The 24,042-nt window shown below is 45.7% G+C and overlaps 1 protein-coding gene across 6 annotated transcripts in view; it reads left to right on the top strand.

Moving 5' to 3' along the window:
- The window catches only part of CRTC1 (CREB regulated transcription coactivator 1), a 43,825-nt gene that overhangs the window by 7,785 nt on the left and 11,998 nt on the right, over nucleotides 1-24,042 (top strand). For 2 of the 6 annotated variants that reach the window (XM_039566416.1, XM_039566414.1), the window contains exons 2-12: nucleotides 9,360-9,476; nucleotides 10,866-10,913; nucleotides 13,672-13,809; nucleotides 14,825-14,886; nucleotides 15,657-15,751; nucleotides 17,056-17,141; nucleotides 17,520-17,563; nucleotides 17,832-18,052; nucleotides 20,126-20,259; nucleotides 21,137-21,388; nucleotides 23,346-23,447. In XM_039566416.1, the coding sequence (XP_039422350.1) occupies nucleotides 9,360-9,476; nucleotides 10,866-10,913; nucleotides 13,672-13,809; nucleotides 14,825-14,886; nucleotides 15,657-15,751; nucleotides 17,056-17,141; nucleotides 17,520-17,563; nucleotides 17,832-18,052; nucleotides 20,126-20,259; nucleotides 21,137-21,388; nucleotides 23,346-23,447 (1,299 nt within the window). The remainder of the gene's footprint in view (nucleotides 1-9,359; nucleotides 9,477-10,865; nucleotides 10,914-13,671; nucleotides 13,810-14,824; nucleotides 14,887-15,656; nucleotides 15,752-17,055; nucleotides 17,142-17,519; nucleotides 17,564-17,831; nucleotides 18,053-20,125; nucleotides 20,260-21,136; nucleotides 21,389-23,345; nucleotides 23,448-24,042) is intronic. The other 4 variants (XM_039566419.1, XM_039566417.1, XM_039566418.1 and 1 more) reach the window with 2 other exon arrangements.

Here is a 24,042-nt window from a genome sequence, read left to right as displayed (position 1 = left end):
GATGGTGATAGCTCCCACCTCAGACAGAGGAGCAGTTGTTGGTGACAGGATGGGGCCTCTTCAGACCTGTTGGAGGAGCAGCTTGTGAAGCTGTGCAGGAGATTTTTCCAGCTCTGGAGCCTCAAAGTGGGATTTCAACATCTGTAAGCTGGATTAAAGGAATAAAAATCCTCCCTGGGAGAAGGGAAGGCAGGGATTGTTTCATACCCTGACTTCTCACCTTTTTATTCCTTGCAGAGTCTCAGTGTAGATTCTACTCCTGACAGCAAGAGGGATAGAGAATATCTTATTTAATATTTATTTAATATCTTAAATATTGCACAAGTTTCCAGCAGCCAGCTCAGATTCAAATGTCTGATTGACCTTCTCCTTGTAATTAGATTTGCCTCTGGTTCAGGCAGATGATTGTGCTGAATGAGCCTTTTGCATTCGAAGAATTTGGACTCTGATGTTGTTTTGGATAGTTTTGATACCTGAAGCGTTGGCTGATGCCACATTTTTCCAGCTCCAAACAATTTTCTGTAGCTTTTGGCCACTCTCAGAGCAGAGTGAGGTGCCCCTGAACCCCAAAGAGTGCAAACATGCCCTGCTTGGCTCCTAATTTACGAAACTTGTAGGGTTACATAACTGAATTTTCATTCTTTAGCTAAAAATAAAAAATGGAACATAAAAGCTATTTTTATCTTACTTAATGAGGGCATCTCTGCTTTTATTTCAGCTTTTCTGAGGCATTTCAATAGGAGGAATGGGGATGGTTGAGGAACTTTTTATTGAAGCTGGACGATTGTTTCCTGGCATTCTCCATCAGATGCCTGCTCAGAAGGAATATTTTCTTTAAGAGCACATTGTTAGCTAATAATGCTCACAGAAATAAACAAGATTTGGAGAGTGTCGAGCTACATCTAAATATAACCAAGAGAATTCTTTGCCTTCTGGATATCAAATAATAAATGAGCTTCAAGTAGGAGCCCTGTCCTCTGCATTATATTGAATTATCAGCAGCATCCACGCCTCCCTGTCGCTGAAAGCCTCGCAGGGAAGGAGGGTGGCACTTGCTGAGCTGCCACGGGCTGGGGTTTGTTTTTCAAAGCTCTCAAATCAGGTTTGGTGCCTGTTGTAGCTTTGCTTGGCTCCCTGCCCGGCGATAGAGCACAACTCGGAAGAATAGTCACTATTTTAAGGCTCCAGTTTGCTGTATCCTGTTTTTGCTCCTCAGTTGTGACTGTGAAGTTTTAAACAGTAAACCTTTGTTCACCAGAAATAGCAAAGTGGTTTTAAACACGGAGTCACAGCCTGTGCATTAAGTTTTATTCTTTATTATTATGGTTTGATTTATTTATTCCAATCCTGCAAGGTGTGTTCGTAATGATTCTTTGCCCTCGACCCCCAAATGGTTCATATTAATTCATTTTGGGGAGAAAAATGAAGTTCATGTATAAAGAAGTGCTTTACAAAATAAATAAAACAGAAATAAAGAATAAAAAATGATCACAGCATTAAATGCTGTTGCCGCCTCTCTCCCCTCCTCTTTCTGGTTTGTTTTCTTTGGGTTCACAAGAAAAAAGGATTTGAGTGCAGTGTGGATTTGGGGGAGTTGTGAATAGTGTTGGGGTGTGAGATCTTTCCACTTTCACATGAATTGGAGGAGGCAGCTGGGAGGAGAGGTCCGAGCCTGGGTGATTTTTACAGCCCCGTTTCCTCACGGTTTTATAGCTCAGGCAATCGGGGGAGTTGCTCGCAGCTCCTGAAGGAGAAGCTAATGGGGCCTTGGAATTTGGAGATGACTCATAACAGGACAAAACAATCCAGTTAAGTGATTTGAAGTCTTAAATAATCCCTTCAACAGGAAGGTGAAGAAAACATGAACTCATGAGTAATAATTGGCTCTCTTGGAGTGCTAAAAGTGCAGTGCTGGGGCTTGGCTGGGGCTCAGATGATTCCTGCCCAGGCTTTGCTGATCAATAGCATCTCAGCTCTTATGAATGAAATTTATTTGACTGGACTGTAATGCTCTTAACAAAGGATTATTTGGATTGAAGAGTTGAGATTCTTGGGATGTCCTGTGCATGGCCAGGAGTTGGGCTTGATCCTGATGGGTCCCTTCTAACTCAGCCTTTTCTGTGATAAATTCATTTTAGGTTGATTTATAGTAATTAGTGATGTGTTACGCCTCAGCTCTCTGGGGTAGGGCCGTGTCTCTGCTTTTTGGGGTTGTTTTTTGGGGTTCCTTTCTGGGTTTGCTTTGTCTCCTGTTCTCCACAAGTCACCCAAGTGACCAAAGTTTGATGATAGCAAAGACAAAGTGATCCTTGTCTCCCAATTCTCTGCTTCGTGGACGTGCAGCCGGCACAAAGGACGTAGTTTTAATCCCAAATCCAAAGGGTGGGAATGCATTCCTCTGGTTATCACAGACTGGAGATAAGAATTTATTCCATCATCTCCTTCCCCTCTGTCAGAGCACAGAATTTGTAGATCTGCCTGAATTTTGGAGAGGTTTTTTAAGCAGCTGCAGGGGCCTCCTGCAGGTGTTGCAGCCTTTGAGACCTCAGGATTTTCCTGGTAAGCCACTGGAAGTGCAGGATTGAAGCCATGCTATCAGGTAACCTTAAAAATAATCAGATTTATAAAGTCTTAAGTCAGCTGCCTCGCTGTGCCCTTCCCTGTGACTGGCAGTTTTCATTACTCTGATGATGAAAACACCTTTCTCTGAATCCCAGTTGGTTTTTTCGTGGAGCTGCTGTTTCATTCCATGAGATTGAAGAGGAGGATTTTGCTTCCCCTTCGCTCTGTGCTGAGCTGGGAGACTCCCAGGCAGCAGCACAACCCTTTGCTGCTGGTCCTTGGAGATGTCACCTCCTGTTCTGTTGTTAATTCCTGAAATTGTGGAGAAAATTTGTGTGTTTCAGTGCATTGGGAAAACTCTTGTATCCTGGTGAAAATCAAAATCCCTGAAAATCAAGGCTGGCCTTGTGTTCTCAGCTCAGCTCTGAAGGCAGGAGTTGCTTGGGAAGTGTCTCAGTGTGGCAGAAACAAAGCTGCTGCTCTTTTGTGGCTGCTAAATTCCAAGATATTACAACAGCTTCCTTCCCTTCAGAAAAAAAAGAGCAACAAAAATGCTTTTTTTTGGCTTTTTCCTGCATTTTTGTTCTTCCTGGCTGCGTTTGGTTGGCCTGAGAGCTGTGTTTTTGTCCTGACACGACGATGGGATAATGGAACAAGTCCTTAAAAGTGACTGGAGTGACAGTTGTGGTGATGGAGGAGTAAACAATGATGTAGCAGTTCCACGAGTCTGGGGTCACATCCAGTTCATCCCATATGTCTGCAGTTTTTCGGGGTAATTTTCACGTAGTTTCTAGTAGACATTTGGCTTCCTGTTTTGGCTTGCTTGTCCCATTCCCTGCAAAATCCATCGCTCCAGGACACCAAGATCCTTGGGAGGCCAGCAAGGATTGGCACAGGCAACAAGGGAAACTTTTGCTGGGCTTGTCCTCGCTCCTCTGTCCGGAGCCAGCCTTCAAATCTTCACTTCTATGACACTAAAAAAACCCTGAAAATTCAACCCCCCCCCCCCAAACCGTTGCAAAACATTTTGTTACAAGCTGCTGCTGGAATCTGTGAACTCCCAAGTGAGGCAGGCAGAGCAGCTGCTCTCACTGTGGATTATCCCTTTCCTCTCAACTTCAGCCTTCATTTCCTTTACCCTCCTTCCTGGGAGGAACAGCTGCGCCTTTGGAGCTCTGCTGCTCTTGGAGCACGGCTGGAAACTGCAGGAAATCGGTGACTTTAGAAATCTGCCTTCTTCCTGAGTGTGACAGCCCAGTGAGAGAGAAATGCAAAGGCTCCTCTCCTCTTTATCCCTGATAAATGAGGCTGGGGGGAGCGAAGGAGCTGCCTGTGCTCTCTGGATCCCGTTCCTTCTTCCTTGTGGCCCTGAAAGGCCGATTATTCCCAAAGAAAGCTCCAGTGCCACTCTCAGTGTGCTCACACAGGCACTGATTTGGATTTCAGAGTCCTCTTTTTTATCTCTCAGCTGACAGCAGCCTGCTCACCTCGCCGGAATCCCAGATATTTTTTATCTCCCTCTGTCTCGAGCCCTTTCCTAGAGGATCAGGGTGGTTTATCGCAGAATTTGAGCTGTGGTTTGCTGTTATCACACCTTTTTCTTTCTCTGAGGTGCTCTGAAAGACAATTAAAAACATGTGGGTTTGCACCAGAAGGTTGATTTCCCCCGTTTATCAGGGCATTGAAGATAAACTCTATTATTTACATATTACAGGTGCCTGCTGGGGTGAAAAGTATTGCTGTTGTCAGATTTCATAATATTAATTTTTAATTACATGGGAAATTAAAATAAAAAGCTAAACTTGCAAATCCATCTCTTCAGCCACCTGTTGAACTATTTGATAACAGCAGGGGTGAATTTAGGTCAGTAACATGTAAATAATGGAAGTATTTGTAATTGTTTGCAATAAATTATCCAAAACACAATAAAGTTATAAAAGCAATCAGTATTCACCCAAGCTCTAAAAGTATTAAAGAGATTAAAAGGTCAGGCATTCCAGAAGTCTTTCCAATCTTCGTTCATCTCCTCTCTGGGAGCAGCAGGATATTTTAATTAATTTATCCTCATTCCCCCAGTGAGATCTGTTGGTGGTGGTGGCTGACTGGGAGCCTCTGGAATATCTTCATTTATCCCCACTTTTCCCTGGGTTGCTCCAGGCTTGGAGCACCACTCAAACTTTGAGTTGCTGATGAGTTAATTAAACCTGCAGGGAAGGAGTGTGAGGAGTTCCAAAACCTTTTCAAAATTCTTCTGGTGGGATTATTCCCATTTTCCAGGAGGATCCCGAGATGGGAACAGTTTGGGATCTAAAACCAAATCCTCTGCCCTTGAAACTTGTTCTGTGCTCAGAACTTTGTGTCTCATTATTGATTTTGATTTTCAGGTTGGGGAGAGGCACCTGGAATTAACGAAATTGTGGCCAACACAAAAATTTCCTTTTCCTTGGCTTACCAGGATTTTCTCTTATTCATTTGTGATTCCTTCCTCATCGAATTAAAGAAATCCCAGGCAGTTTTCAGGGAGGGTGGTTTCATAAATGAGCAGTTATTTGAATGTGTATTAATTTTAGCAGTTGTTTGAGTAGTGCTGAGTGTTTGAAATTCGGATTTTAACGTGACTTTTGGACTGTTAACAGAGAAGGGTTCCCTTGAGGAGCCAAACTCTGGGTGGTCAGAGCTCATTGTTGGAGAGTTTTTGGCACCTTAAAGAACATTTTAAGTAGTGAAAGGGTTAATGAGGTGATTTGTAGCTCGTGGCAGCGCTGCCACTAAATATAAACTCGAATCATTAAATTGCTGTTAAGGTCTCTTTCTTTTTAAGCTTTTATTTGCTTTTCTTATCAACACGAGGATTGTGAATGGGGAGAAATCTCCCTTTGAAGAAGCCAATCCCGCTGGGATTGCACCGAGGAACTGCAGGGTTTGTTTGACTTGGTGTTTAATTCCACACTGCAGAGAGGAGCCAGGCCAGAACTTTGGGAGCCTCTTTGCCTTCTGCTTCCTCTCAGCACAGGCACTGGGAAATCTCTCCCATCAAAAATCCAGTCCTGACACCAAGCCCAAATCCTGCAGCGGGGCTGGGTGCTCCAGGTGAAAACTTCCCTGGGAAAATTCAGCCCTGTCCAACCGAACGCTGCTGAGCACAACGGGATTTACCAATAATGCAGCCTCTAAAACTTCCACTTAATCCTGCCAGCAGAATTTAAGTCCCAATTAGGCTTTAATAATACTTTTCTAATTTTAATCTGCACTGGTTTTGCTGCTTATTAGGCTGGAGGTGCTAAAGAGAACGGGTTTTTTCGAGGGAAAAAAATGAAGTTATAAGAAAGCTTGGTATGGAAACTGCAAGGCGGTGAAAAAGCCGTTATCACAAAATCTTTGCTTCCTGTAGTCATCAGATATCTCGGGGTTTTATCAAACGGACACTCCACCCTTTTATTATGGTTATGGCAGTCCAAATTTCATGTGTTAAAAAAGGCATTTTAAAAGAAACCTTTACAGTGGATTTTGGTTGATTTACAGTGCCCAAACTGCCAAACTTCCCAGTAAGTTCTGCCCACAAATTTGTATTTACTCAGAATTTTTGTGGGAAGAATTTCAATAACTTGAAGTGTTGAATTCTTAATAAATGCTTCATGTGATTCCGATCTGCATATTTTGGTCACTTAGAAAGTCTGTAGGAAAACTGGATTTGTATTTAAGGTTTTGTTTCTGTCTTTATTTGTTATTTTTTTAATTGTAGAACTTGAATCTCTCCCTACAAACACAGCCGTGTGTCCAGCAAATGGTAACCCAAGTGGAAAAATTGATGTATTTCATATAAATGTTCACGTAAATTACTTAATTTTTCAGGATTAAATTGGATTTTAAAGAAAAAAATGGAAGATTTAAAGTTAAGTGGAGTAAGAGAAGTGCTGGTGGAAGGAAAATTACAGATTCCATTTGGACCTGGCGTTTGGGGAACATTTCTTCAGAGCAAGAAAAACCAAGCAGAAATAAAGTGGTTTAACAAGCAAAAGCTGTTTCCTTACCAAAAGCTTTCTTGGGAGAGAGCTGGGATATTTAGCAATATTTTCAGCTGTCAGGGAGCTGCTCTCTCAGCCACACCATAGAGAAATGGAAAAGCTGTGATGTAGAGGCACCGAGTTCTCGTGGTTCATGAAATTAATAAATCTGGTGAGCACTAAGTAATTCCTTATCATCCTTCCCTATCTAAATTCATCCAGAATCCAAGTTGCACTAATTGAATCCAACCCCAGGAGATAACCCTGGGGCTGCCGTGAGCCTTGGTAATGTTTGAAGAATAATCAGAATTTTTCTGTTAAGAAAAGGCTTTTTCTTTTTGTTGTTTTCTTTGAAAATCAAACCCCTCTTAAAACCTCATCCCCGGTTATGCCCTGTACCTGCTCCACCTCGCAGGATGGATGGAGAGGAAAAAGAAATTTCATTTTAGTCACAACATCTTCTGTTTTCCTAAAGGGTGGGGAGGCCCTGGCAGAGGTTGCCCAGAGAAATTGTGGATTTCCCATCCCTGGAAGTGTCCAAGGCCAGGTTGGAGCAAACTGGGATGGTGGGGTGGAATTAAATAATATTTAAGGTCCCTTCTCAAACTTTTATTCTGGATTTCAGTGTTGTTTCCCTCTGAGCACTGAGGTACCTCAGAAGTAAATTTGCAGCTTTTTTTGTTTGCTGAGAAGGGAAAAACTGGAGCTGATTTCACTCCCAATTTCCTGCTGGAATGACAGCAAGGTCCTAAGATTCAAACAAACTTTTTTTTCCAGCTCAAAAGCTGGAGCTTGGAGGCGTTCAGGACACAAATCCTGCTCTGCTTACACTTGATCTTCCCAGATTGCAAGTGGCAGTTGTTGATGGGCTCCAATAAATGTGGAGTCTGGGGGCCACTCTCTCTTGAAAGGCAGGAGGCTGAGCAGAGGAGCGAGCCCAGCTCTCCCCGCCGGTGTGGTGATGGATGAGAGCAATAAGCAGCAATCACTTCTCTTATTTTTGGCACAGATCTCCAGGAGTGTTTATCGAAGGGAGCGTTGCTAAAATTAATGATAGAGCCAAGGCAGTGCACAGGCTCGGCTCCCCAGCTCTGGGGTTGCCTCATTTCCATGCTCAAGTGCAGCAGAAAGACAAATGCTCGTGACCTCCCTGTCCTGTGCTGCTTTGAGGTGGGTATATCCTGAGAAAAGCCCAAACACTGAAAAAACACAAAGCCACCCCCTCCTCCCTGGGTGCCTTTCGGAGGTTCTTGAAAGGAAACCAACACCTGTTGAAATAGTTACTTCAGTGTTTGGCCCAAATCCCAAACAAGGCTTTTTAATTTTTTTTTTTTTTAACAACAAAAACATATGCAGGGGCCAGGGAAAAAGCACAGCTAGTTCTGATATTGTGCTTTTTGTGCTCTGAGTTGGAGGGGCTGTGACTCACTAAGTGATACCAGCACAGGGTTTCTCTAATTTCATGTCTTGCTTCAGGAATTGCGTGGCTAAAGATTGCACAAGAAAAGCAGGGGGGGCTTTCCCACTCCTTGGATGGGATCTTTCTGAGCCATTTGATAGGGAAAACTGGGACTATTTTATAAATCTTCAGCCTGAGGGGATTATCTACCCTTTTGGGAAGAAAAAAACCCTCAGCCACTGAGTGAATGGTGTCTTGTCCAAATAGCTGAGGCTTTTGAGAGCACCCTGTCAAAGGCTGGACACGATCTTGGGGCTGTTTTCCCACCTAAATGATCCTGAGATTCTGGGATCTGTGGAGAGGTTTCATCTCCACAAGTCATCTCCTAAATCAGGGATTAGTTTGGTCCCTCAGCTCAAGCACAGAGATTTTAGCTGTCTGTGCAGTTGGAAATCGGTGGCTTCTGGGGGAAATTCTGTGAATAAAAGGTATTTGAGTTTTCTAGGAATTGTTTGGATGTCAGGAAAATGCATGAGCTGTCCTCAGGGTGAGCTTGTATTCAGGGACTATTGTAATACAGTGTTCTTCCCTGGGAGGGTGGGGAGGGGCTGGGATGGAATTCCCAGAGCAGCTGTGGCTGCCCCTGGATCCCTGGAAGTGCCCAAGGCCAGGCTGGAGCAGCCTGGAACAGTGGGAGGTGTCCCTGCCCATGGCAGGGGTGGCACTGAGTGGGCTTCAAGGTCCTTCCAACCCAAACCATCCTGGGATTCTGTGATCCATGGATACATCCCGAAGTATTTGCATGGAATAAGCAGGCTGGGCCTTTTCTCTGCATCCTGTCTTGGCGTGGGCGCTCTGAGCTCCCCTGACCACCCTGAGCACCCCTGACCATCGCAGAGCATCCTTGAACATCCCTGAGCACCCGTGAGCATCCCTGAGCACCCCTGAGCATCCCTGAACATCCCAGAGCATCCTTGAACATCCTTGAGCACCCCTGAGCATCCCTGAACATCCCAGAGCATCCTTGAACATCCTTGAGCACCCCTGAGCATCCCTGAGCATCCCTGAACATCCTTGAGCATCCCTGACCATCCCAGAGCATCCTTGAACATCCCTGAGCACCCCTGACCATCCCTGAGCATCCCTGAGCACCCCTGACCATCCCTGAGCATCCCTGAACATCCCAGAGCATCCTTGAACATCCCTGAGCACCCCTGACCATCCCTGACCATCCCTGAACCCTTTTCCTGGTGCAAGAACCTTGTGGAGAAGGTTGACCCTCATTTGTAAAAGTTGGATCTGTGCCTTTTAATGGTTTCCATTCTCAGTGATCACTGTCAAGTTGTGTTGGTTAAAACAGTTGAAATTACATTTTCCTCCTTCTTTTCCTTCAGCTACAGCTGCAGAAAACCCAGTATTTGCAACTGGGGCAGAGTCGTGGCCAGTACTACGGGGGGTCACTGCCAAATGTGAACCAGATTGGGAACAGTGCCATGGATCTCCCCTTCCAGGTGAGTTCAAGGGGTTTTTCCTTGGATTTGTTGATGAATCCTGTGCTTGAATGCTGGTTTAAGCTCCTGAGGCAGCTGCTAGTCCAGAAATCAGCACTCTGGTTTAAAAACTTCTGCTCCTTCGGGACGGGATTGGGATATGTGGGTATTTTTTCATTGTAGTTGTGGTAGATTTTAGTTCTCCTGTCCCTGGTTGTGATGCTTTGGGGTCAGGAATGCCCTGAGAGATGCAATTCCTAGTGAAATCTGGGAAGATGCTGTAAATTCAAAGTAAAATGGAAGGAAATAAAGGTGATGATGGAGGAATTGATGTGCATGTTCTGTGGGAATAATTTTGGGAGAGGAGAAGGGGAGTGGGACACAAAGTGGTGTCAGAATAGTCACTTTCTGGGGGGCTGGCTGAAAAGGAAATGTAAGAATGTCCTGGCTGAGTTTTGTGGCTCCAGAGGTGATGCACCATAAACAGAAAGGCAGAGTTTCAGGTGAATATTCTGCTGCTTGAAGCATGGTGGACAGAGGATGTTGTCCAAGGACAGGATTAGTTGGGGGATCCTGTGGGGACTCCTGATTTCCACATTTAGTTGATTTAGAGTGCTCAAAATAATGGAACATTTCTGCATTAGTTTTCCTTTTTTGAGCAATAACAGTTAGAATTTAGCTCATGAGGATGTGGTAAGAAGGAAATTTTGCAGTTTGTGGTTTTCTGATGAAGGGTGCTTAATAAAGATGGAGAAACTTGCTGACCTCTAACTGCCTCTTGAAATAGGTGCAGACAGCTGAATTTGGGCAGGTTAAAAGCTTGAATCTTGTGCAAGAGGAGAGGCAAAAATCTATTTAAATCTTTAAGTCTTTGGGGAATACAGATCCGAGGTTTGCAGTGGATTGAAGACCTCAGTGTTACTCCACAATGTCTGCTCTGTTCAAGTTTTTCTCTTCAGCTTTTTGTTAAGGAGGTTCAGAATTCCTTTTAAGCAATAATATTTCAGTATTTCTGTGCTTGATGGCCATCACTGGTGGTTTTTACCTAGATTGTTTTAATCCTGACTGCTGGAAAGGGAATATTCAAAAATTTATGAATGACTGGAGGAGGAGACAGAAACAAACTGTCCTTAAACTCCGGGGTTTCCTATATTTTTACACACACACACACACACACTAAAAAAAAAATCCCCAAATTGATGTTGTTACAGATAACAAATGGTGACAAGCAACAAAATAACCCCATGTGTTTGTACCAGTGGGGAAAGCTTTCCAGGTTTTTCCAATTTTAAGCTCAAAGCACGACTGCAAATGACTCTGGGATTGTGTGGAGATGCTGAGGCAGAGCCTGGGTGGTTGTGCCTGCTGAGAGCGTTGGTGTCTGAGCATCTCTGCTTCTTTGATTTGCAGCACAACGGAGCTCTGGCTGAAGCCTTTGGAGCAGTTCCCGTCTCTTTGGTAAACAAGTATTTAGGTTTGTGCAAATACGTATTTAGGACTGGTCCTGTTTGCCCAGGTGGATACGTATTTCAGCACACCTGCTCTGCTATGCACAGGATTTATTTGATTCACCTCCCAGCTCCCCAGGACTGCTGGGCTGGCACATAAATACAGGTTTTGCCATGCATCCCAGTCTGGAACATGCAAATAATTCCTGTGCAGACTCCCTGGACTTGCTGTCATGTGGTTCTTTATGATTTATTGGGGGTTTATTTGGTGCAGACAGTGGATTATTCAGTCTTGGCCTGTGATTTCAGCAATCTCTGAGCATGTGCACTCAGCCTGCATGTTAAACTCCATGGGGAAGGGCAGAATGAATTCCCAAATCCTGCTTGGCACCAGGAGGCACCAAAATATCAACTATCACTAGGTACCACTCCTCCTTCCCCCTCATCCACCTCACTTGGGTTTATTTCTTGCTAAATCCTAAAAGGACACTTGGAGAGCACTGAGCTTTTTCCTTCCTGTCTGTATTGAGCTGCTTTTTTCATGGTTTGGGGGGCTTTGGGTCTGGCCTCAAACCCTTGAACGTTCTCTCAGGGGAGCTGAAACCCTTTTAGTTCTTCATTTTCCTAAATAAAATCGATGCTCAGATCTATTTTTTAATCCTTTTTTTTCCCCCTGTAGTTAAATATCTCACGCCATGCAGGGATGGGGAATTTCAATCCAGGCATGTTGTCCTGGTGTTTGGCCCTAAATACATTTTATAGGAAGGTTGCTGAGAGAAGCCTGACCTGTTGGAGGTGATACCCATTTCCTCAAGTGTTTTCTATTTCCCTAAGTTCAGGATTCTTCTGAGATCTTTGTTCCTGGAAAGCCAGGGAACAGCACTGCCCCCAGATCCCTCTCTCTCTAAACTTCAGCCCTGAGCTGGGACACGTTCCACCTTTACTTGTGCCACTGCTGCACTCAAATGAGATTTTTGTTGTGTTTTTAATAAGGAAGTCGTGCCAGAAAAGGGGAAAACCTAAGAAATAGCTGGTTTTACATTGAACTTTTTGTCTTTATAGTTTTATATATCTAAAATTCCTTTAAATTCCGGGTGAGCTCTGTGTTCCCTGTGCTCCAGGCTGGCTGCTCCTTTTTTAGCAGCACTGTGGTGACACCACTGACATAGGAAATTGCTTTTCCTGTTGACCTTCCAAGCACGTATTTGCAAATTTTGCTGCCTTTTGGGCTGTAACAACAGAGCAAAGGAGGAGTTTGAGACCTTTTGTTGCTTTGGAATGATGAATATTCCCACTTCTGTGTGGGGATTGTTGTTCAGTGCTTGCAGCAGAGATTAAAGCACTGTGTTTGAATTTAAAAGCCTTAAAATTGAGATTTTATTTGAGATTTCTCAGCTTTCATACAAGCAAGGAAGTGAAGCACAAACCCCCATGATCTGAAGGGCTGAGAGTCCAGTAAAAAGTCACTGTGCTCCTTTCTAGCCCCCTGTTGCCTTAAATATTCTGCTGCATATAAAATGTTGGCCCTGAAGTGAGAAAATAAACACCACAGCCCCTGTGCATGCAGTTCTGTTAACACAGCCCGTGTGTGCAGAGAGGGTGAGGAGCCCAATATTTGCTGAAGAGAAAAGAGTTTAAAATAGTAGAAAGACTCTTTAAAAAGTTAATACAAACAAAGCCTTTCAAAATAAATGCAAAGCTTTATAGAAATAATCTTTCCAATGGCCAAAGCTGACACTTGGAAAAAAAGAAAAACCAAAAAAAAAAAACCCCAAAAAGAAAAAGGGATGAATGTGGAAGCCAGATGGTTCCATGGCTTGGCAGACAGGACAGTGCATTTGCCACGTGCAGCACCTGAATGGAGGAGGAAATTTTGGATTTCCAAACAGATGGTGTTGAGGGACTCAGCAAAGCTGTTCACATTGGCAAGGAGTGCAGGGCTGGGGAGGTTTTTTCTCCCTGGAGACCCATAAATTGCTGGTGGAGTATGAGCAGAGATTGACCCCTCAGTACTTCCTCTGTCCCCCCCCAGGTATACACTGGGAAAGGCTGTGGAAAATATGAAAGTTTTCCAGTTTAGCCTGGGAATTCATCTTCCCTGTCCTTTCCCTGCCATCCTCCTGCTCTGAAATCATCAGCTGACAAGGAACCGCTCAGGATGTCAGTGCTGATAAGAGTCCAGGTGGGATCATCCCACCTCGGGTCACTGAAGGAGCTGCAGATCACTTCAAAACCGTCAGATGCTGTAACTTTTTCTAGACAGAGGAGGAAGGAAACTGCTTTTCTTTTTCTTTTCATTCTCTCAGTGTCCCCTTAAAATAATTCTGCTTCAAGGAGGGGTGAGAGGAAGCCCTGAGAGAAGGCAGCGTGTCCTGGGGAATGCTGAGCTCAGCGTGCATCTCCTCCCTGCATCTCCTGCCCTCGGAGTCAGGCTCTGGATGTCGGCATGTTCCTCCTGGATGCACCCTGCATGCTGCACCAAGGGCATGTGGACAGCTGCTGGCAGCTCCTGCCACGCTCACACCCGGGGTTCAGGGATGCCAAGGTGTGAGGGCAGCGCTGAGGCAGGGCAGGGCAGCTCCAGCATGGTCCCCTTCTGCAGGAGGGAGCCTTCCCCCAGAGCTGCCGGAGGAGAAACGGATGGCACAACGTCCACATCTTTTCTGGAGTCTGATTCCTTAGAATAACCCAGCCTGGCACAGGTGTGAGGAGGCTCTGGGCAGGCTGTGGAGGTGTTTCCCTGTGGATAATCCCTGTGTCTCTCCCAGACTCCGTTCCAGTCGTCGGCGCTGGACACGAGCAGGACCACGCGGCACCACGGGCTGGTGGACAGAGTGTACCGGGACCGGAACCGCCTGGGCTCCCCCCACCGCCGGCCCCTCTCCGTGGATAAGCACGGCAGGCAGATATCCTTGGGAGCAGGGCTTGGAGCATCAGCACTGCTTTCCCTTTGCACAGTTCCCTTCTCCTTCCCTCCTCACCTGGCAGCGGAGTCGCTTCCCAGCTCCGTGTCACTGCTTGTCCCGAGCTGTGATCTAATCCCTAAATAGCCGCTGTCTCACCTTTCCGTAGCTTTCTGTGGGAATAATGATCCATGTGGAGCTGAGGGATGCTTGGATGGGTTGGTGACAGCCAGCAGGGCTTCACTCAGGGCAGAGGTGCCCCATAAATTTGGTGGCCTTCTCTGATGGGGTTACTGCCATCAGCAGTGGGGCTCGTGGGAGGCATTGGCACTGTCCCATGGGATATCCTTTGTCTAAACTGGATTTGATGGTTGGACACTCAGTGGATCAGGAGCAGGCTGGATGGATGTGTCCAAAGAGTTGTGGTCAATGGCTCAATGTCCAAGTGGATACCGGTGATGAGTGCTGTCCTCAGGGGTTGGTTTGGGCACATTTAATGGTGACATGGACAGTGGGACTGGGTGCACCCCTCACTGCCAGCTCTGGATCCTTCAATTCCAGCCCAAACCACTCCATGATTCCCTGAAAGGTCAGGGCTGACTTGGGGAAATGGAGTTTCCCTCAGAGCTGAGCAAACCCAGCCCAGGATTATCCTTTGCAGCTCCTCGTGCATTTCAGTGCAGGTTGATTCACCTGTTTGGCATTTGGGAACAGGAACGAGCTGAGCATTTCTGACAGGTTTAAAATCAGATGGGATTGATGGGGCTGGAGGGGATGTGTGACAGGGGCTGGAGGGATCAGGGCTGCTTAGGGAGGAGCTAAATCCATGGAAAAGGAGGAAGATTTTTTACTGCTCAAGTATTACAACAATCCAGGTAATATTTTGTGTTGAGTGTCATTTTAAAGTTCCCCATAGAGAATCTGTGAGTTTAGTGGTTCTGACAGCATAATTGGAATTATTCTTGGGAAGAGGTTTCCTGCTTGAGTGGGAAGCATTGCTGCCTTAACCCTGGCCCACGTGGACAGCTGCCCCTATGGCACCGTGTACCTGTCACCTCCGTCGGACACGAGCTGGAGAAGGTGGGTGCCACCATCCTGGGGGGTTTGGGGCTGTTCCCTGACACTGCAGCACTTCCAGCTGCAGTGGAATGGTTGCAAAATTGTGCCTTTTTAAATTCAGAAATGGAGTTTTTAATTCTATTCGTGCTCGTTTTAGTTGAGCTTTAAAATGAAGGTGTGTCAGCAAGTGTCGTCCTTTTAAATCTTGCCAGATGTTCCCAGGCATATCCCAAAATTACTGAGTTGTAAAAGACTTGGATTTTTCTCTGGGTGCAGAAACTCTGCTGGGCTGGGAATGTTCCAATGGGAAGGAACACAAAGTTTTCGAGGGTGGCCACACTCACAAAATTCATCATGAGATGTGTTGGCCATGAAAATTCCCATCTCCACAACATCCTGAACCATTCCTTTTCCTCCCTCTCAACCAGGAAGGTTTGTTCTTCAACCACCACAATAACCAAAGTATGGCTAAACATCTTAAAAATGGCATTATTTGATCGTTTTTAATCTGAACAAAGCAGATAAAACTCTGTTCTTACAAGGGCAACCAATTTATCCTGTGTTCCTCTCAATCCCATTATTGAAACAATTGCTCTTCAAACTTGAACTAATTTGTTCTGCAAATTGATTGTTTCACAAGGAAAGTCTGCCTGCTTTATGCCACATATAGATTTTTGGGGTTTAATGCAGAATATTGAGGTTTTACTGAGTTGTTGCTTTTATCTGAGAGGAAGATTCTTTTATTTCGTGGAGCTGACAATAAAAATGTTGTGGTTTTTGCTTTCTCTCAGGACGAATTCTGATTCTGCCTTGCACCAGAGCACCATGACTCCAGCTCAGCAGGAGTCCTTTTCAGGAGGGTCACAGGACATGCAGCAGAAAAGAGGTGAGCAAAGAAAAGGGTAAAAAGATTTATAACAATGGAATGCCCATGGATTGGGCTCCATCTGTTCGTAAAATTCAGGAGTGCTGACACTTCCTGCATCCTGTGACACAACAGTTGGATCATACTCACCTTTCTGGGTGCTGAAATCCCGGAAAAATGACACAAAACTAAGGGAGAACATTTTCCTGAGCCCTTAATCTTGTCATTCTTGCCCTGGAGAGGATCCTCTGGGCTGGTGGGACTCTGGTGTTGAGTTCTCAGCACTCTCAGAGGTCTGGAGGAACTTCAGGAGCAGTGTGGAGTTCCCAGCATTTCCATCAGGGACACTGGAGATCGGGAAGGAGCAAAGGCTTCGTGCCGTGTTTATTTATGGCCTGAGGATCCCCAGGGAGCCTCCCCTGGGAGGAGGCAGCGCTTCCAAACATCCCCAGAGCAATTCCAAGCTGGAGCAGCTCCGGCACCCACAGTTCTGGTGCCCTCTGCTGGGCCCTGTGCCTGCTCCAGCTCGGGAAAAACGGGAAGCACGGCTGGGGTTGATGATCTCCTAAAGGTCTTTTCCAGCCTTAATATTCCCTGATCCTAAGAAAAACTCCTAAAATTTAATCCTTCAACAAGCACCCAGAGATTAAGAACGGACAGCACAACCCTTGGACACATCTGTGCTGTCCTTCAGCTCTTCCATGTGCTTCTGGAGCTGGAAAACCTTGGGAAATGCTCATCCTAACCAGGATCCCATAAATACGGATTTATACTCATCGGTGTGAAATGTTTTCATTGATTCATCTCTCTCTGGGCTTTTTTTTTTTTTGTTTCTTTGTCACCTTGCAGTTGTTGAACAAAGAAATGTCCTTGGGCTATGGGGAAGTAGCAGCTTTGTGGTGTTTCTCCATGCCAGGGAGGATGGATTGGACTTTCCCCACTGGAATTGTCCTCTTGGAAGCCCTTTAGGTGTTCAGGGTGGACATCACTTGTGCAAAGTGCAAAAGATGGGGAAAACCAGATCCCAAATAAACCCTTCCATGGACGTTTGAGCAGAATAAACTGGAGGCCAGAAGTTTGGAAAGTATTATTTGGGTGGTTTTTTAAAAAGTCTCACTGATTAATTAATTAATGAAATACAGTTTCAGTCTGGCTTCTGGTACCTTGGTTTTTTAAATAATAGAGCGCAGTTGTTTCATCCTCCTTCATAATTTAAACTTAATAAGAATTTTTCAAAGGTTGAACTTCCAATCTGAAAATGTCTCGGTGAGAAACTGAATATTATTGATTATTAATGATTCCTTTTGATCTCCTTGGTTTTTTAGTTTTATTGCTGACTGTCCCTGGAATGGAGGAAACCACCTCTGATGCAGACAAAACCCTCTCTAAGCAAGGCTGGGACACTAAAAAGGTGGGAATTGCACATTTCAAAGTGTGGAGGTTTTGTTTTCGGAACATATTTAGATAAATGCATGCTTTAATTTCTGTCAGGATTAACAAACTACTTGAAGAGATTGGAGATTAAATGTTTTGTTTAAAAACAAAAAATGAACAGTAAATTAGAAAGGATTTTATGTGTGTGTGAATGCACAGGTTTGATTATATGAGGAGAAACTCCTGAAATTTAAGATTTGTTGGGCCAATAAAGCAAAAAAAAGATAAATGTCTTTTTAAGAGCTCCCAGATCTTACATTGAAATGATTAAATTAAACTTATTAATTGAAATATCTCCTAGGCAATACCCTCCAGCAGCATCTTTGCCTTTAAATCTCTCTTCCTTCTATTTTAGACTGGGTCATCGAGACCTAAATCCTGTGAAGTTCCAGGAATCAAGTAAGTTTTCAGCAATTTTTATTTGAAGAACATTGAGATCTTGAAGAAAAAATGTCATGTATTGAATATCCTTGAATATCCTCTTGCTTTGGAATTTTCTGGAAAATCTCTAGATACAAACCAATGCCCTCTATGAGGGTCAGAAATACAAAATCCATCAAAAATACCTTCTTGATGAAATTTTCTTGTTAAATACATTTTAAAAAGCTTTGTCCAGACTGAAATAATAATTAATTGTGGGTTGTTTTTTTTTTCCCCCCAAATTTAGCATCTTCCCATCAGCTGACCAGGAGAACACTACAGCCTTGATTCCTGCCACGCACAACACGGGCGGCTCCCTGCCGGACCTGACCAACATCCACTTCCCGTCCCCCCTGCCCACGCCTCTGGATCCCGAGGAATCCACATTCCCAGCCCTGAGCAGCTCCAACAGCACCGGCAACCTCGCTGCCAACCTGACTCACCTGGGCATCAGCACTGCCAGCCAGGGTGAGGGCACAGCACGAGGTCACCTCCCTGCAATTACGGAATTTATGGAATGTTGTTCTTTCTGAGAGGGAATTTGGCTTCACTGTCGATGGATTTTCCTTTGTGTTGTATGTACAAAGAAGATGAGACGCTTATATTTAGTTACAGGACATTCATCTCATGGTCTTGATGCCCAAATCTGCTTTCTTGGGATTTGTTTGGGGATTTTTTTTTTGGTGTTTATTTTTATTTATTTATTTTTTAATGTGCAAGACTGGAGTTCCTCTCTTGGAATTCCTCATGCTGAACCCCAACATCCCTCGTGTTATGGGAATATCTCCAGCAGCCCTTTTATTTCCATTCCTTTAGAACAGCAATTTTTAAAATGTGAGGATCCTTTTGGAGTCTGTTACTGATTAATACTGCAATTATCGATTGCTATTTTTTAAGTAATTTCACTGATACTCAAATAATTATGATGGGGGTTGATTTTTTTTTTTTTATTGTCAGTGACAGTTGCAGTCTGTTGATTCCTAGAATAGAAATGAGGATTTGTATCCAAAAATACAAATATATTTCCTGTGCTGGGCAGGATTCCCTTTCCCACGTCTCCTGGATTGGGAAAAGGAAATTACTGTAATCAGGTTGATGTGACTGAGCAGGTGAGTTTGGGGAGCAAGAAAAGGATTTAACCATTTGAGGACAGAGTAGGGCAGCACTTTCAGCATCCTTGGAAGAGTTTTTTGGTCTCCAAAGTTTTGGGGATGGCTTTAGAAATTCGGATTTAAGCCACAGTGGATCTCCACATTTTTTTCCCCGTAATAAGCAAAGTAAATGATATAAACCCCAACTGGTGAGTCTGTAATGCTTTGAAAACATTCCCTGATCTATCAAAGGCAGAACAAATTAAAGATACGCTCCCTGACTGTATTCCTGCTTCTCTCTGGAGATTATCCCACAGTTTATCCGTTGCCACACTCCGTGTTTGGTGCTTTTCAAACCGATTTTTCCAACCTTTCCTTGCTGCTCTTCAGCAGAAAACCTCCATGAAGGCTTCTGATCCCTGTGCCCTGCTCAGGGATGTCACAGAATTCCCTGAGGGGAGCTGGGGAAGCCACCTCCTGCCAGGTCCCAGGACTTTGGTGCCCGGAGGGTGTCGGGTCCCTCCCGCACGTCCCGGGAGCCGCTGCTGGGTTTGCAAACACGGCCGGGGCTGTGTTGGGAACTTGCCTGGCCTGAGCCACTTTTCCTGCTGGCTCCTTGGCAGCCTGGCCTTCCTGGCTCCCTGGCAGCCTGCCTGGAAGCCCTGAGCCTTTGCCAAGTGCCTGGGAGCTCGCAGGCTCCCGTGAATTGCTGCTCTCTGGCAGCTCCGGGGGAACAGCTCACTCTGGCTTGGCCTCAAATCCCTTCCCAGGGTGACTCGGTTCCTCTGGGGTGAAGCAGAAGAGAGGGGAGGTTTCTAAACTCCCAGATTTTTTTGGTTTGATCTGAACAAAATGACAATATTTGAGTTGTTTATCCCTACCCCCTGCTGGGTTGTGGCTCTTGGGAGTGTGGTGGATATTTCCTGCACTGGTGTGCCATTAAAAATGGAGCTCTTCCTGCGTAACCAGTTTGGCTTCTGCTTTTTCCATTAAAGAGGTGTTTGTTTTTACAATACCTCAAGTGCCCTCTGATAAGCTTGGTTCCAGGATCTCTTATCTCATTCCCAGAGTTGGAGCCCAAACAAACAGAGCAGAACCTGCTTTTCCTGGGCCTGGCGAGTGCAGGTGTGCGAGGACAGTGCCTGCGGTGTCTGGAACTGCTGAGGCTGCTCTGCCTCTTCCAATTCCTCATCCTGGGCACCAACCTGACCAACCGTGCCTGGGTTTGAGCCAGGACAAACCACAGGGCTCTTCCTCTCATCCTGATGCTCTTCAACCTGACAAAATTAATTACAAATCACCTAACGAGCTCCCGCCCGGTCGGCCGAGGCGCCTCCAGTGTTGTCAGCTCAGGCCGCTCGTTTTTCCTGCTTTAGGGAATTATTTTGGGTACAAATATCACCAAGGCCTTGCTGTGTCCCTGCTGAAGGTGGTTTGTTATTCCTGGCAGGAATGACGACGACACCGGCCCCGTCCCAGCACCGCCAGCCCAGCGTCAGCCCCCTGTCCTTGGGCGCGGACTCGCGGCGACCTCAGTCCCAGCAAATGTCCCCCACGCTGTCCCCGCTCTCACCCATCACTCAGGTAGGAACTCATGGGGGAATCCAAGTTTTCTAATCAGAGGTTCATTGTTTTAATCTGCTTAGGCTGGAAGTTCGGCTCAAAGAGCCACAGGGAAGGGTTAGGTGGGATATTGGGAAGGGATTCCTCCCTGGGAGGGTGGGGAGGGGCTGGGATGGAATTCCCGGAGAAGCTGTGGCTGTCCCTGGATCCCTGGAAGTGTCCAAGGCCGGGTTGGATGGGGCTTGGAGCAACCTGGGATAGTGGAAAGTGTCCCTGCCATGGGACAAGATGAGCTTTCAGGTCCCTTCCAATGCAAACCATCCCATGGTTCCATGAACTTCATCTCTTGTTCTGTAATTTCCTCCTTTAAAGGTGTTCCTTAATTCGGAGCCTTAAAAAGGGAGAGGTTTGTAGAAGTTACAGGTTTTACTTCCTCTTTTCTAGAACTGTGATAAAAACCATCTCTTAGACCACATTTTTTCTGTGATGTCCCAAAGTGAGCTGTGAAATTCGAAAGCCGTTTCTCTAGTTCTTGAGAGAAGCTCAATTATCTTTTAAAATTGATTTTACAAGTGTGACTCTGTGACTGCCCAGGTTGGTGATTTCTGACCTCAAGATTTAACTGGGTTTTAAAGGATTGGTTTATACACTGGAGGTGATGTTGAATCTTTGGAAATACAGAATTACAGAATCCCAGGATGGTTTGGGTTGGAAGGAACCTTAAACCTCATCCAATCCACCCCTGCCATGGGCAGAAACTTTTTCCTTTAGAGCAAGTTCTTGACTTTTTAACCTTTAGGTGCCATTTTTAAAACACAAACCAAGCCTGACTCAATTTCCTTGGTGTGAAGTGCTTGAGCACCCTGGGAATTCCCTGATTCTGCTCCTTCTTTTCCAGGCCGTGGCTATGGATGCATTGTCCCTGGAGCAGCAGCTCCCCCCGTATCCCTTTTTCACCCAGACCAGCTCCCAGCAGCAGCAGCAGGCACCAGTGGCCAGTTCCCTGCCCCAGACCCCCCCTCTACTGCAGAGCTCGGGGCTGCAGAGGGGCCCCCAGCTCCCCCCTCTCTCCGTCACGGTACCTTCCACCATCCCCCAGTCACCTCCAGGGAGCCAGAGCCAGCCCTCCATGGGGATAGACATCAACTCGGTGAGTTTGGGAAGGGCTTTCCTTGGGAAAGCTGGGAACGTTCAGTGTAGGGTGGGAAATGAGCTTGGACAAGCCCGTGAGAAGGAGAATTTTAGGGAAGCTGAAGTAAACTTAGGATGGTTTTGGTTGAATGCACCTTGAAGTGTTTTCTAGAGGAAAAATCGACATTAAATTTTGTCCCGGGTTTGATTAGGCCCAGCTTAAATCTGTCAGCATTTATTGGGGTGTTTTCAGGGTGTCCGGTGTCCCCCAACACATCAGGATACCGACTGGGGGAGCTCCCAGAGCCTTGAGAGAGAATCCAACTACAACAAGCATTTTCCAGTCAAAATACCACCTGGAAAATTTATTTTCCAGAAGTTGTCAAGAACCAGGTATTTTCTGCAGTTTCTCTCCTCGGAACCCTTTTATTTTGAGCAATTTTGGAGCATCTATTCCAAAATGGATTTTGTGGCTGCCTCCAGTGGCCAGAAGAATTGGAGTGAGGATTTATGGACAGGTCCCTTTTCCTGCTTGTTTTAACACAGTCTGTTAGGAAATGTTCTGTCTCAGCAGCTGAAAATCCCAACTCAGGGATCCCAGGCCAGGCAGGGAGGGATGTCCCAGCTCCCCCTGCTCCTTCTGCCCCTGTAGGGTCCTGGTTGTCCCACCTGTGGTGTCCTGGCAGCGCTGTAGTGACAGGAATGGCTTTGGGAATGAGAAGAAATCATTTCTATTGATCTGCCCTCGGCTGTGGATGAAATTTTTAACAGTTTGTGCTCCTTGAGAGCAGCTGCTTCCCTTGCAGGATGGGAAGGGGAAGAGGGAAGGACAATCCAGTGGAAAGGATCCCACCCCACTCAAAATGTGTCCCTGTTTTGATTCTAATCCTCATGTAGCACCAGTACAGACAATTCTGATCTCATCCTTTGCTTTCTGTGTTGCTTTCCTCATCCTAAACCTCTTTATGACCTGAACTTTTAGGCTGCTGTGCTTATCTTCTAAAGCAACTGAAGTAATTCCTAAATAAACAGATTTAAAGCCACTTTGTCAAAAAGCCTCTGGAGCTGTCACAGCCCCGCTGGCAACTTCTACACAGGTTTTGTGAGGCAGAAGTGAAATTTAATTTGTAGTTTGGGTGGCTGCTGACAGGGTGGAAGTGGCAATGCAGAGCAAAAAGGGAAATTTTCTTGGGATTTACAGAATTTGGGGTCAAAAATTGGTAGTGCAGAGTTCTCCCACACTGCAAACCTGATTACATTCACTGGATTGCAGGTTCTCCTCAATCATCCCTTAATTTCTAAAGGAAGTAAAAGGAGAAGAGCTGGGCTACTCTTTATGTTAATTAGTACAACATTATTCAAATACCGCTAATATTATTAATTTGTTTCGAACGAGGGGGGAAAAAAGTGAAATCTTTGAAAATAACTTCTCAAGACACCTGGGAAGAGTGTAAAAATCACAGATATAAACCTGCAAAACACAGTGTGAATTCCCAGAGGGTGTCTGCTCCATGTCCTGGGCTGCAGTGGAGTTTGGGGCTGTGTGGTGACAGGTTTGTACCCCAGGTTTATCAGCTGCACCTCCGTGCTGATAACCCAGCTGGAGGCAGAGCAGGATCCCAGTGAACACAGATGTGGGGCTGGCACTTGAACTGAAGCATGAATGACATTCTTTCTGAATTATTCCCAGCTTCCAAGACTTCTTTGCCCTAAATCCTTGGCTGACCTGATTTTTTTTAATATATTTTGAATCGAGCATAAGCGAGAACAGGCAGGAAACGCTCCCAGCTGTGCCTGTCCCTGCTCCGGGGCAGACCCCCAGAGCTCTCCCCCTCTTTTGGGACCTCATTCACACAATCCTGTCTTCCCACACAGAAACTGAAGAGGATGGTTTCTCCCAGCTCCATCACTCCAGAAGTTTGTATTTTCCAAGCCTCCCTCAATGCCATGGTGTTTAATTCTGTGTTGTTCTGTAGGCCTCACTCCAGCAGTACCGCAGTAATGCTGGATCCCCAGCCAACCAGTCTCCCACCTCTCCTGTCTCCAATCAAGGCTTCTCTCCTGGCAGCTCCCCTCAAGTAAGGGACTCTGTGCTTCCACAGGCCTTGCTTCTCGTGTGTGTTTTTAGCTGGATTTCTCCATCACTGCCCCATAGTTGTCTCACTGTGACTCCGTGTGTGCCTCATGCATCACCGACGTCCCATCTCTTCTGCCCTTCCATCCACTCCCACAGGGTTTCAGGAGCTGCTGAATTGCCTTTCTTAGTGAGCAGAGAATCACAGAATCAGGCTGCTGGTTGAACACTTGGGGTGGTGTTTGTTTGGTGGGCAGAACCTCCAGGTAGAACCCTTTCAATTCCCAGGATCCCAGGGGAGCTGATGGGGGTGAAGTTGGGAGGGCAAGGAAGGGGGAATTTCAGTGCCTCCTGCAGCAGGAAATCTTCCTGGGGCACTAAACATTTAAATATTTACACTAAATATCCCAAACGGATTTAGATCAGGATGGTTTTTATGTGGGAACACGCCCTGTGAGAGAAAACACTGGAGAAAATGCTCTTAAAATGAGCAGCTTGTGGCTGGCAGGGAATGGGTTCCCAGCACACTCCCTTGCATGCCAGCTGCTTTTCCTTGCTCTACGTGTATCTCCTCACACATCCACGTATCCTGGATGGAA

Source organism: Corvus cornix, chromosome 28 (genome assembly GCF_000738735.6).
Source record: "Corvus cornix cornix isolate S_Up_H32 chromosome 28, ASM73873v5, whole genome shotgun sequence".
NCBI classification, from domain to species: Eukaryota; Metazoa; Chordata; class Aves; order Passeriformes; family Corvidae; genus Corvus; species Corvus cornix.
Note: the sequence above shows the minus strand (reverse complement) of the source record. Positions and strands in the feature narration are given on the sequence as shown.